Genomic DNA, 13,026 nt, shown 5'->3' with positions numbered 1-13,026 from the left:
GATTGAAAAACAGATGAGGGAAGGAGTAAAATAGGAGAAATTGGGTTGAGCAATCAGAAATCCGAGGGAGAGGTAAACTGGTAAAGATCCCCCACCCATCCTCCCAGCAACTATTATGAATGTAGTGGGGAAATGAGAGAATGTTCCTCATTTCTAGCAGCCTGAAAGACTGGGGGTCATTCCAAAGTCACATGTAAAGACGGAACTCTGCTGAAAACTCTAACAAGTCTTGTTTATTTCTGATCTTTTATTGTCTGTCCTGTAGTGATTATACATTTTGAGCTCTTACTGAGGTTTTTCTTAATGTAGGTTACACATTATTTGCAATATCCACCTAATACAAGCAAAGTTTATTCTTACTTTGAATGTCGTGAAAAGAAGACTGAGAACTCCAGATTAAAGAAGGTGAAATATGAGGAAACAGTTTTTTACGGGTTGCAGTACATTCTAAATAAGTACTTAAAAGGTATTTGTCTCATTATTTCAGATAAAACATAAATCTCCATATTTTTCTCCAAACTTCTTGAATTCTGATAGTTGAAGCAGTTTTTGAATTATTTTAGCTCTGTGTTGTTTTTAAAATTTGAAGTCTCATTTTATTCTTGTGACTCTCAAAAATGAGATGTCATCTTTTGTAAAATGGTCGTCTACATTCAGTGTCTTCTATTTTTGTTAGGTATCAATGAGATATTCAGCAAACTAAAAACTACAAAAAAGAATAACAAGTATTTTTATCTGCAAAGATGTTACCGTGTTTTAGATGAACAGTCATCTGAAACATCAAAACTTGAAAAAGATCAGAGCCAAAGATAAGTTACCTGGAATCATTAAAAAAGGTAGCAACGCCATTCTCTTTGAGAGTCAGTTAAGATTTGGAGGAAAATAAGTTTTATGTTCAAAACTTGAAAAATGTACAATTTGTATTTTCTAATTAGTTATATGCATGTATTAATAACTTGTGTTTAAGTGGGATAGCTCAGTGGTTTGAGCATTGGCCTGCTAAACCCAGGGTTGTGAGTTCAATCCTTGAGGGGGCCATTTAGGGATCCGGGGCAAAAATCTGTCTGGGGATTGGTCCTGCTTTGAGCAGGGGGTTGGACTAGATGACCTCCTGAGGTCCCTTCCAACCCTGATATTCTATATTCTAAGTGTATTTGCCTTTAAATCTAGTAATGGTCTATACAGAATTTTAATTGTTGACTGTGGTAGCTAAGTGTGCATTTTTTCCCCAGACCATTTAAAGATGAACATCTTAAAACTTAACATTTCATTATAAACCCATGTTTGGAGGTACAATTATTTGTTTTTTTGCACTTCAAGGAAATACCATCTCTTTTGATTGTTCCTCTCATTCTGGTTTCTGTTATACCAAAAAATCCTTTCACTACATAATTGGTCACAGACTGTGCAAATCTTAACCAAGACTCCACCAATGCCAATCTCCGTTCTTGCCAAATGTTGGCACTCCAGTAAAAGATCATTTGGCAATCCCATATCATTCACTGTGAACTTCCTCTTTTTGTACCTCCTTGAAATAGGAAAACTGTCCTAAAATAATCATAGCATAATTCAAATCAGTATACTTAGTCTTCAAAATCTCATTCTGGGGTGTGTTGTCTGGGGCTAGTTGACATTACTATAACATCTTCTATAGAGCTCTAAAGAATTACAGAACAATATTAAACTTGATTCATTTTAGCATTTATGGAATGTGCCAGGTTAGTAGTCCTGTAGGTTGAAGTCCCCTGCTTAGCCACAAAAAGAGTATGACAGAGGCAATAGCATTGCAAGCTTCCTCAGAGTGTCCTGCTAAGGTGCCTCAACCCTGTTTTGAAGAGATCATCAGTGTGGAGGAACGTAGCTTAGTAATCGCTTCCTGGCTCTTTGAGCTGTGGTCTAAGTGTAGTATCCACTCTAATTCAGACTTTGGGTGCTTTGCTGAGTGTTGTGACTCTTTCTCTGGGAACAGTGTTGAGGGCATCAACTCATTCCATGTAGATGCTGACCAGCCATCAGTTGATAGTGACCTCAAATTATTACCAACCTGAGCTGAATTTGAACTACTGATCTATAAGTGAAAGATCATCTGTTCCCATACCAATTTTCTTAGCCATCCTGTCTCTCTTACAATACAACTTTAAAGCCAAAAATGATGCTTTTAAGCATAGTATTCGCTATGACAGGATTGCCCTCCAAAAGCTCTTTGGACGCAAAGTAACTTTTTCATGTCTGGGAGGAGACTTTGATAATAAAAGCCTCATGTTTTATGTATTCATAAAGAGCTGTTTAATAATGCTTGGCATTAAAAAATTATCACATTGTCTGAACTTATTTTTTAACTATTTTTCATTGCAGGCAAAGTGATAACCAAAGAGAAAATCCAGGAAGCCAAAGAGGTGTACAGGGAGCATTTTCAAGATGATGTCTTCAATGAAAAGGGATGGAATTATATTCTTGAGGTAAAAATCTGTGTGTTTTGTATATTTTAATTCAAGGAAATTCTAGGTAAGATTTGTGCTTCCATCTTTAGGATCATTACTGTAGTCTGCAAGGACTAGCAGCTGTCACAGAATAATCAAATAATTGTAAACCCATAAAGCAAAGTAGTTTTCATCCTTACAAATACCAGATATGGCTTTCTGGGTAATAGGGATTAGCCGTCACCTGCTAGTATGAGTGGGGGCTTGTTGGCAATTTCAATATGTAATACAATATTTAGTGCCTGGTTATGACATTAAAATCACTTTCTCTAATTAATCATAGTTGCTTTTCTTCTAATGCAGAAAGCACTACAACTTTTTGCATGAGTAAATAGTAAATGGAGAAAATACATTTTAATTGGTATATGAAAATCGGGTATCTAAATTTTGTAGTGCTACTTAAAATAAGTTTTGTTATGAGATATAGAGAAGTTAAGAATTTTTCTGAGACACAAAATCTTCAAAATAACTATCCTTTAAAATGTTATTTTCTTAGTGTGTAATTTTTTTTTTCAAAGAAATGAGAGCATTTTCCCTTTAAGTGTGGGCAGATTTGTTCCGTTTTTTCCACTCACTAAAGCTTGTTGCATTGCCAATTTTTATCTTAGACTAAACTATTTCTTCGAAAGCATTGCATATTCCATTAATAATGATGACTGAGATATTTGATGGCATGTGGGTATGAACATCTTGGCATGTCTGGATGTCCTTTAGCAACCAAAATGGACAATAAGAATGGAAATTCTCCACTTTCACAAAGCATAACATTAGCGTAACTGTTTTTCTCCATTCTACCATTTACTCAAGAGTGCTAAAGGGGGGTGGGTGGGTGGGTGTATATCTACTTCTGTTCATAGATCCTTTGAATAAATTCCTATGATTTTTCTCCTGAAGAGAACCAGAACTTATTTTACTGTTTAATGACCTAGTTTCCTTTTTCCTCTTTAGGTTGTCCCTTTTTAACACCATTTACTCACCCATAAATAATTTAAAGCCTTATTGTTGGGCAGTCTTTACTAGGTTTCTGTCTTGAGAGGTTGTAATAGGCATGGTCATCTTTGGTCAATCTAGTTAACTGGTTCCTTGCTGTATATAAATGTGATAAGGCTCTTAAACAGGAAAGGACTCAGATGATACTTCTAAAACTCTAGTGATTTCTTGGAAATACCTGGATTTCTAGGCTTGATTAAAAAAGGTTATGCTGATTAATCTTTGACAACTGGAGCTGTTGAAGCAGCATTTTGACATACATTGGGATATCACTGGAGAATGTGTTTTGATACTAGCTACAAAACTGCACCATTTTTCTAAAGCAGCACCATTTTGGTACATATGTTCATTTTAACACACTTTTGTACACTTTATGAAAAGACTCCTAAGGCATGTTCATCTGGGTTTGCGCAAGCTGCTACTTATCAGTTTAGTTCGTCGTGCTATTTCAGTAGCTTATAATAGTTATTTTACAGTTGCTGTCTCATAATTTATTCATTGCAAACAGGCTGCTACATCATATTCCACAGACTGTTGAATATTTCAAGCATGAAAGTTAATGTTGACAATTGTTTTGGAATTGAAAGAACAAAACTTTGGGAGACTGGATTCCATGGTCAGTGGATAGAGTAGATGAAACTTTTTAGAAAGGATGTACACTGATTCCCATTTAAAGATATTAGTTCTCTTAAAACAAATGTCTGCACCAAAACATAATGGGACCATTTAAAATATGGATGTCAGCTGGAGTAACCGTCAAGGTAAAACACCACAGAAAATTGAATGGCAAAGATCTGTTAAATGAACGCTTCTGTGGACCAAACAAACTTTTTTTTAAACAGCAGGGTCTCCTCAAATGAGTGTGTTTAAAGAATAACATTGTTAAATATCCTTTACTGGAACATGGTTATTTATTCATTTTGTGGAATTGGTGCCTTTTTAAATGTATAGGTTTTGGTGCATTTGAGTGGGAGGTTTGTTTTGTTTTTTTAAATATTCAGTTTATTTCACTGTAAATTTTCTTTTTAGAAAATAATAAGCTTGATTTTGCTCCACTGAAGTCAATGAAAGCAGGGCTGGCCAAGCTGTTCCTACACTCTAATGCTGCTCTTAATTTCTCTCACAGAAGTATGACGGGCATCTTCCAATAGAAGTAAAGGCTGTTCCTGAAGGCTCAGTCATTCCCAGAGGAAATGTACTCTTCACAGTAGAAAACATGGATCCAGAGTGTTATTGGCTCACTAACTGGGTTGAGGTCAGTCTTTTAAAAATGAAGCTTTAATTAAAAATAAAGAATGGGTTCACAATCATTCTACTTGGGTTTAGGGTGAGATCTCTGGAACCAGCTGGCTTCTGCTTTCAAAAGATGTGTCTCTTTCTTGAAGCCTGCTGCAGAAGTGCTATGTGTGATAGGCTCATTTAATAAATACGGGAAACTCACAACAGTGCTCGTACACGTTGTGGGGATTGGCTTTTGTGTGCATTGGTCTGCAGTTCAGGAAGTTTGACTCCTGCAGTGAGTAGTTGCTTGGCCCACCTCACAATAAAAAGGACTTATTAAATTAAATCTGACTCTTAAGCAAACTATTTTGAACATAGCCAATATTTCTTGCATCACTTCTAAAAATGAGGAGCACCTCTTGGAAGAGTGTAGCTGTAAGTTAACAGACAGAAGTAGAATTGGGGAGTGATGGTACTCTCCCAGTAAGTCACTTGTGCACAAGTTGAAACCATTTGCCATACCTAATTTGCTAAGTCTTTGCAGTCCACACAGATTTCCCTTGGTTTATTGCCAGTAGCCCAGTTGTGCTTGGCTCATTGCCAAATGGGGAGTTTTTTGAGTCTTGATCAAGCATATTTCACTTATGTGCACCTGATAACGATGAGTTTTGTTGTTGTTGTAGACTATTCTTGTTCAGTCATGGTATCCAATCACAGTGGCCACAAATTCCAGGGAGCAGAAGAAGATTTTGGCAAAGTATTTGTTAGAGACATCTGGCAGCTTAGAAGGACTGGAGTACAAACTGCATGACTTTGGCTACAGAGGAGTTTCTTCACAAGAGGTAACACTAATTGCCCAATAGCTTGAGAAGTCTAATTCTATTTAAACAAATGTAATATAGCCAGGGGTTTATAGCATTTTGGCACAAATACCTTTTGACTATTTCTGACTCTCTGGTGTCTTGTAATGTTATGAAAGTCTGGATTATTGGAGCAGTGTGTGTTGGGAGTACTTTCCTGAGAACTCTTTTTCCTTCTCTTAGTACCTTCAGGTACAAAATTAAAGAAACTGCAGTTTACTTAAATATCAAGATCTGGAGAGCTTTTCTCTTCATGGAAATTATATTCTGGATAGTATGAGACTGTGTTTAAACTAAATAAAGGAGAAACTAGAATTAAACGAGCTTTGGTGTAACAGAACTAACCCTGTACAATACTTGATAATTAGGCTTCATGATTGCATGATTTAATTGGAGAGTTGGGGATTGGTCCTGCTTTGACCGGGGGTTGGACTAGATGACCTCCTGAGGTCCCTTCCAACCCTGATATTCTATGATTTGGCACTGTAATTTAAAGTGATGTCTCTGTTTCTCAGACAGCAGGAATAGGAGCATCTGCTCACTTGGTAAACTTTAAAGGAACTGACACAGTAGCAGGAATTGCTTTAATTAAAAAGTACTATGGAACGAAAGACCCTGTTCCAGGATATTCTATTCCAGCTGCTGAACACAGGTAAGATTTTTTTTTTTTTCTCCAGTTGTTTGAAACCTTTGCTGAATTTCTTTGTTTCTAGTGTTAACACAACTATTTTCCCATGTCCTTTCTTTGCATGTGGAAATGCTTGCTTCACTCCACATAAGGAAGCAGATAAAACCTCTTCAGTCTTTTTGTGTGGCCCACTGTATGAGTAGATACTAGTCCAGCTGTTAAGGCAGAAGTGAGCCTTGCCGGCTGATGCATGTATAATGTACTGATCTGTTTTTTAAGAAACTTACTTAGGTTCAAAATGAGAATGTAACTTGGGGGGTTTTTTTAGTCCAAGTTGTAAAGTCATAATTAAAACATCTTGAACATTTGTATTCTCAATGGGCAACAATTTGATACTGGGGCCCAATTCTGTAGCACAGCTCTTTGAAAATACATGAGAAGTCATGAAAGTTGCCAGTGTTAGCACTCCCAACTCAAGACCTCTCTCCCAAGCAGAGGTAGTTATGGTATAATAAGCTTCCCATCATGTCAGGACCCTGGCTGAAGAATTAGTCCTAACTATGTGATCAGTCTTTGATCTCTGCTGACCCTGCCAAGAAGGATGAGAATTGTGACAGTGGTTGTTATATTTTGAACACTCCTATGAGATTGAAATGAATGAGTGTCAAACTTCATATCACAGTCGTTAGCTGGTAACTTTCAGCTACTCCTGACCTGTACTGGATTTCGATACAGAGACGAAAGTCTCTGCATCTTATTATCTTGTGCTATCCAGTCTACCCTCTTAAATGGATAAAAGCTTTGCACCATTCCATATGATTCTTAGTGGATAAAAGTCCATTGTTTAATATCATAAATATTCTAATCTGGTAAACTGGGGTACATGATTCCAATTTGAAAACTGGATTTACTTTGTATACTGGTAATCTCTGAGCAGTAAATATCTGTCCAGGTCAGTGTTTCTGGAGCAATCTAAGTATGGGATTTAATGACTAATTGGAAATCTAGAAAACTGTTGTATAAGTTGGTGGAAGTTCAACAGGCTGCCCAGTGCTTTTGACTTCTTTATTTTAGGCTTGGCAGAAGCAACTGTAAATTTAAAGTGCAATTTAAGAAAATATATTAATAGTTGTAATAAATGTTCTGTGCCGTTCATTGGCATGGTGATGTTAAAGTGAACAACTTAAGTAGTCCCAGTTGAGATTCTGTTTGGTAAATGCATATTGTGGCCATTCTCTCCGAGCCACTAATGAGTTTGAAGAGGCTCATGCAAGCCACTTCTCAAATCGTTCCAAGTTCTCCAGGATTGGAGTGCTGTCAGTGCTGTGCTTGTAGCTGGCACCTGGCCGTGCATGTTCCCATTATTGCCACAGCTCCTCTTGGAAAAGGAACTTCCTTTTTGCATCTCTTTTCCAACATTGCTGAGGGTGCCTGTGGGGGGAGAGAACCAGCAGAGTGGATAAATGCTTTTAGTTTTTAAGTGACAGATTTTATGCTACCAAGAGAAGTTTTTACTAATATAATTTTAGCGCCAAGTGCTGCAAACATATAAGCACGTTGCTTAACTTCAGGCACAAGTAGCCTCATTGTAGTCAATAGGACTACTGATGTAAGTAGTTCTGTACCTGGTTAAGTGTTAGAAGTATTTAACGCCTTGATACTGTAGAGTTTTACAAAACTGCACTGGTAAAAAATAAGATTCCCATCCAGTATCAGCATTTTAAAAAAACAACCCAACATTCATAGGTAAATCCATTCGCCCTGGCATGCATTACACCCACACCCACCCACCCCCAGCTAAGGTGCTCCTGCAGGAGGAGGAGATGGAGCTGAGCTGCCTCTGAACAGCCAGTTTGTCAGCCTGGAGGTTGAAGGAGCTGGTCCTGAGAGGAAGCCAGGTGCACACCCCCTGCTAGCTAAGTACTTAATATCTCATCCACACCCTAGCAGTAGAGGACTCTGTCCTTACTCCTCCTCCTTCCTGCCTCCCCCGCCCCCAGGCCAGAGTGCTGCTCTTCATTCAGCCTGGTTCCATTGTCTTACAGATGCCTTCTCCCCACTCTGCTGCCTCCACAAGGGCTCTTCCTTCACTTTCTTCACCACTATCTGCAAAAGAGGGGACAGGATATAGAACCTCAAGCACCACCACCAGCAAAAGGGTTCTCCTCCCTCATATCCTATACCCAGTTTTGGGAAATCAGCTTGCAGCCAAGTAGAGGGAGATTTTATTTATTCTACCCTACTCTACAGAATGATTAACCAGCCACCAATTAGGCTTGGTTTCCAGGTTTGGAAATGCATACAGGCGCCTTCTACAAAGTACTATAGACCTCAGATTGAAGGGGGTGGGTGACGTTGTTTGGGTCACTGCTTGAGAAGGATAGTAAGATGCTAAGGTGGAACACTTTTGAGAGATTCTCTTGTAAAACTATTAGCAGCAATACAGCTTCTTTTATAGTTCATATAAACTACTTGAAGATATTTAAAGGACTGGGTCAGTTGGCTTTAGTTGTAGAGTACCTTTTACATACAGAAAAATACAAAATGTGTGATTTGGCTGGCTCATGAACTTCAGTCTAATGCAGATCTTCAACTGATTTTCCAGTACCATAACCGCTTGGGGAAAAGACCATGAGAAAGATGCTTTTGAACACATAGTGACGCAGTTTTCTTCAGTGCCTGTATCTGTGGTCAGTGACAGCTATGACATCTACAATGCTTGTGAAAAAATATGGGGTGAGGACCTAAGGCATTTAATTGTATCCAGAAGTCCAAAGGCACCACTGATTATTAGACCAGATTCTGGAAATCCTCTTGACACTGTGTTAAAGGTAATACTTTTGAAATAATTCTTCCAGTGTAGAATTTTGAAATGGCTGTCTAACACATTTGGGAAATTTATTATTGATGATCTAAAACTATTGCTGGACTGGGGTATTTCATGTGTGATAGATCCAAAAATGTCCCTCATTAACCTTATCTGAGGATTCTCTCTGTTCCACATTCCCAATAGCTTGGTTTTTACTAAGCCAGTTACTCAACTACGTAGAGTTCTTAAAGCCATTTTTTTGGTCCCTTTTAGAACTCTGCAAAATTAGTCAGTGTATATATACTGTTCTTCAAGCAGTTATGAAATTCTCAGTTGTGATGCAGAAAGATTCAGATGCATCTGAAAAGTGGGTTTTTTACCCACGAAAGCTTATACCCAAATAAATCTGTTGGCCTTTAAGGTGCCACCAGACTCTTCATTGTGTGGTGTGTTTTTATTTTTTTTTTTAAGAAAGATTCTGGGATAATACAACATATATTAGTGTCTCAGCACTTTCCAATAAAGAGTAAAATAGGAGGCTGACTAAGCATTAATCAAATGCCAAGCTAAAGTGACATTTCTCACCATTTAAGATAAGCCTGAAAATCCAGAGTCCCTTAACATTAAAGCAATAAATTACACACGCTGCACGTACAAGGAAAGCTCCAAACTCAGTCAGACTTGCATTTAAACCAGAAACACTTGCTCTTTAACAATCAAAGAGCCACTTCATCATACAGAACTGTAGAATAAGAACATAAGAATGGCCATACTGGGTCATACCAAAGGTCCATCTAGCTCGGTATCCTGTCTTCCGACAGTGGCCAATGCCAGGTGCCCCAGAGCCAATGAACAGGTAATCGTCAAGTGATCCATTCCTTGTGGCCCGTTCCCAGCTTCTGGCAAACAGAAGCTAGGGACACTATTCAGGTCCATCAATGGCTATTAGCCAGAATGGGCCAATCTTCCTTGAATTTATCTAGTTCTTTTTTTGAACCCTGTTATAGTTTTGGCCTTCACAATGTCATCTGGTAATGAGTTCCACAGGTGACTGTGTGTTGTGTGAAGAACCTGCTGCCTATTAATTTTCATTTGGTGACCTCTAGTTCTTCTGTTATGAGGAGTAAATAACACTTCCTTATATATTTTCTCCATACCAGTCATGATTTTATAGACCTCAATCATATCCCCCCTTAGTCGTCGCTTTCCAAGCTGAAAAGTCCCAGTCTTATTAATCTCTCCTCATATGGAAGCCGTTCCATACTCCTAATCATTTTTGTTGCCCTTTTCTAAACCTTTTCCAATTCCAGTATATCTTTTTTGAGATGGGGTGACCACATCTGCCCTCAGTATTCAAGATGTGGGTGTACCATGGATTTATATAGAGGCAATGAGATATTTTCTGCCTCATTATCTATTCCTTTCTTAATGATTCCCAACATTCTGTTTGCTTTTTTGACTGCTTCTGCATATTGAATGGATGTTTTCCAAGAACTAGCCACAATGACTCCAAGATCTTTCTTGAGTGGTAACACCTAATTTAGACCCCATCATTTTATATGTATAGTTGGGATTGTTTTCTAATGTGCATTTATCAACATTGAATTTCATCTGTCATTTTGTTGCCCAGTCACCCAGTTTTGAGAGATCCTTTTGTAGCTCTTTGCTGTCTGCCTTGGACTTAACTACCTTGAGAAGTTTTGTATCCTCTGCAAATTTTGCTGCCTCACTGTTTACCCCCTTTTCCAGATCATTTATGAATTATGTTGAATAGGACTGGACCCAGTACAGACCCCTGGGGGACACCACTATTTACTTCTCTCCTTTCTGAAAACCTGACCATTTATTCCTACCCTTTCCTATGACAGCTTACTTTGCTTAAGAGCCTTTGGTGAGGGACCTTGTCAAAGGCTTTCTGAAAATCTAAGTACACTATATCCACTGGATCCCCCTTATCCACATGCTTGTTGACCCCCTGAAAGAATTCTAGCAGATTGGTGAGGCATGATTTCCCTTTACAAAACCATGTTGATTCTTCTCCCAACAAATCATGTTCATCTATGTGTCTGACAATTTTGTTCTTGACTATAGTTTCAACCAGTTTGCCCGGTACTGAAGTCAGGCTTACCGGTGTCTGTAATTGCCGGGATCACCTCCGGAGCCCTTTATAAAAATTGGTGTCACGTTAGCTATCCTCCAGTCATTTGGTACAGAAGCTGATTTAAATGATAGGTTACAGACAGCAGTTAGTAGTTCTTCAATTTCACATTTGAGTTCCTTCAGAAGGGTGAATACCATCTGGTCCTGGTGACTTATTGCTGTTTAATTTATCAATTTGTTCCAAAACTTCCTCTAATGACACCTCAATCTGAGACAGTTCCTCAGATTTGTCACCTAAAAAGAATGGCTCGAGTTTGAGAATCTCCCTCACATCCTCAGCCATGAAGACCGATACAAAGAATTCATTTAGTTTCTCCGCAATGGCCTTATCGTCCTTGAGTGCTCCTTTAGCATCTCGATCATCCAGTGGCCCCACTGGTTGTTTAGTAGGCTTCCTGCTTCTGATATACCTAAAACATTTTTTGCTATTACTTTTTGAGTCTTTAGCTAGCTGTTCTTCAAATTCTTTTTTGGCCTTCCTAACTGTATTTTTACACTTCATTTGCCAGAGTTTATGCTCCTTTCTATTTTTCCTCACTAGGATTTAACTTCCACTTTTTAAAGGATGCCTTTTTGCCTCTCACTGCTTTTTACTTTGTTGTTTAGCCACGGTGGCACTTTTTTGTTTCTCTTACTATGTTTTTTTTAATTTGGGGTATACATTTAAGTTGAACCTCTATTATGGTGTCTTTAAAAGGTTTCCATGCAGCTTGCAGGGATTTCACTTTTGGTGCTGTACCTTTTTAATTTCTGTTTCAATAAATTCCTCAATTTTGTGTAGTTCCCCTTTCTGAAATTAAATGCTACAGTGTTGGCTGCTGTGGTTTTTCCCCACCACAGGGATGTTAAATTTAATTATATTATGGTCACTATTACCAAGGGGTCCAGCTATATTCACCTCTTGGACCAGATCCTTTGCTCCATTTAGGACTACGTCAAGAATTGCCTCTCCTCTTGTGGGTTACAAGACTAGCTGCTTCAAGAAGCAGTCATTTAAGGTGTCAGTAAACTACCTCTGCCTCCCGTCCTGCGGTGACATGTACCCAGTCAATATGGGATAGTTGAAATCCCCCATTATAATCTTATTTTAGTAGCCTCTCTCATCTCCCTGAGCATTTCAGTCACTATATCCCGGTCAGGTGGTCAGTAATATATCCCTACTGCTATATTCTTATTAGAGCATGGAATTACTATCCATAGAGATTCTATGATACAGTTTGGTTCATTTAAGGTTTTTACTTCGTTTGATTCTACACTTTCTTTCACATATAGTGCCACTCCCCCACCAGCAAGACCTGTTCTGTATTGATATATTTTTTACCCTGGTATTACTGTGTCCCATTGATTATCCTCATTCCACCGAGTTTCTGTAATGCCTATTATATCAATAGCCTCATTTAGTATAAAGCACTCTAGTTCACTCATCTTATCATTTGTATATAAGCACTTTAAAAGCTTGTCACTTTTTAGCTGTCTGCCATTACATGATGTAATTGAATGGGACTTTTTTTCATTTGACTCTTTCTCATCAGGTCCTACCTGTATTTTTTCATCTTCCATCCTCTCCTCCTTACTAGGACATAGAGAATCTCCATTAATAGATCCTCCCCTAAAGGATGTCTCTGTCCAATCCACGTGCTCCTCTTCACCTGTCAGCTTTTCCCCAGCGCTTAGTTTAAAAACTGCTCTATGACCTTTTTAATTTTAAGTGCCAGCAATCAGGCTCCACCTATACCTGATTGGAACCAATCCTTCTTGTATAGGCTCCCCCTTTTCCAAAAGTTTTCCCAGTTCCGAATAAATCTAAACCCCTCCTCCCTACACCATTGTCTCATCCATGCATTGAGACCTTGACGTTCTGCCTGTCTAACTGGCCCT

At 38.4% G+C, this 13,026-nt stretch overlaps 1 protein-coding gene across 5 annotated transcripts in view; it reads left to right on the top strand.

Moving 5' to 3' along the window:
• The window catches only part of NAMPT (nicotinamide phosphoribosyltransferase), a 64,853-nt gene that overhangs the window by 29,916 nt on the left and 21,911 nt on the right, over positions 1-13,026 (top strand). For all 5 annotated transcript variants that reach the window (XM_054018488.1, XM_054018469.1, XM_054018460.1 and 2 more), the window contains exons 2-7: positions 310-466; positions 2,356-2,459; positions 4,597-4,725; positions 5,375-5,533; positions 6,067-6,203; positions 8,785-9,010. In XM_054018488.1, coding sequence (XP_053874463.1) covers positions 310-466; positions 2,356-2,459; positions 4,597-4,725; positions 5,375-5,533; positions 6,067-6,203; positions 8,785-9,010 — 912 coding nt within the window. The remainder of the gene's footprint in view (positions 1-309; positions 467-2,355; positions 2,460-4,596; positions 4,726-5,374; positions 5,534-6,066; positions 6,204-8,784; positions 9,011-13,026) is intronic.

The sequence above is a fragment of the Malaclemys terrapin genome, chromosome 1 (genome assembly GCF_027887155.1).
Source record: "Malaclemys terrapin pileata isolate rMalTer1 chromosome 1, rMalTer1.hap1, whole genome shotgun sequence".
In the NCBI taxonomy this organism is placed as follows: Eukaryota; Metazoa; Chordata; order Testudines; family Emydidae; genus Malaclemys; species Malaclemys terrapin.
This window is presented reverse-complemented; position numbering and strand designations above follow the sequence as displayed.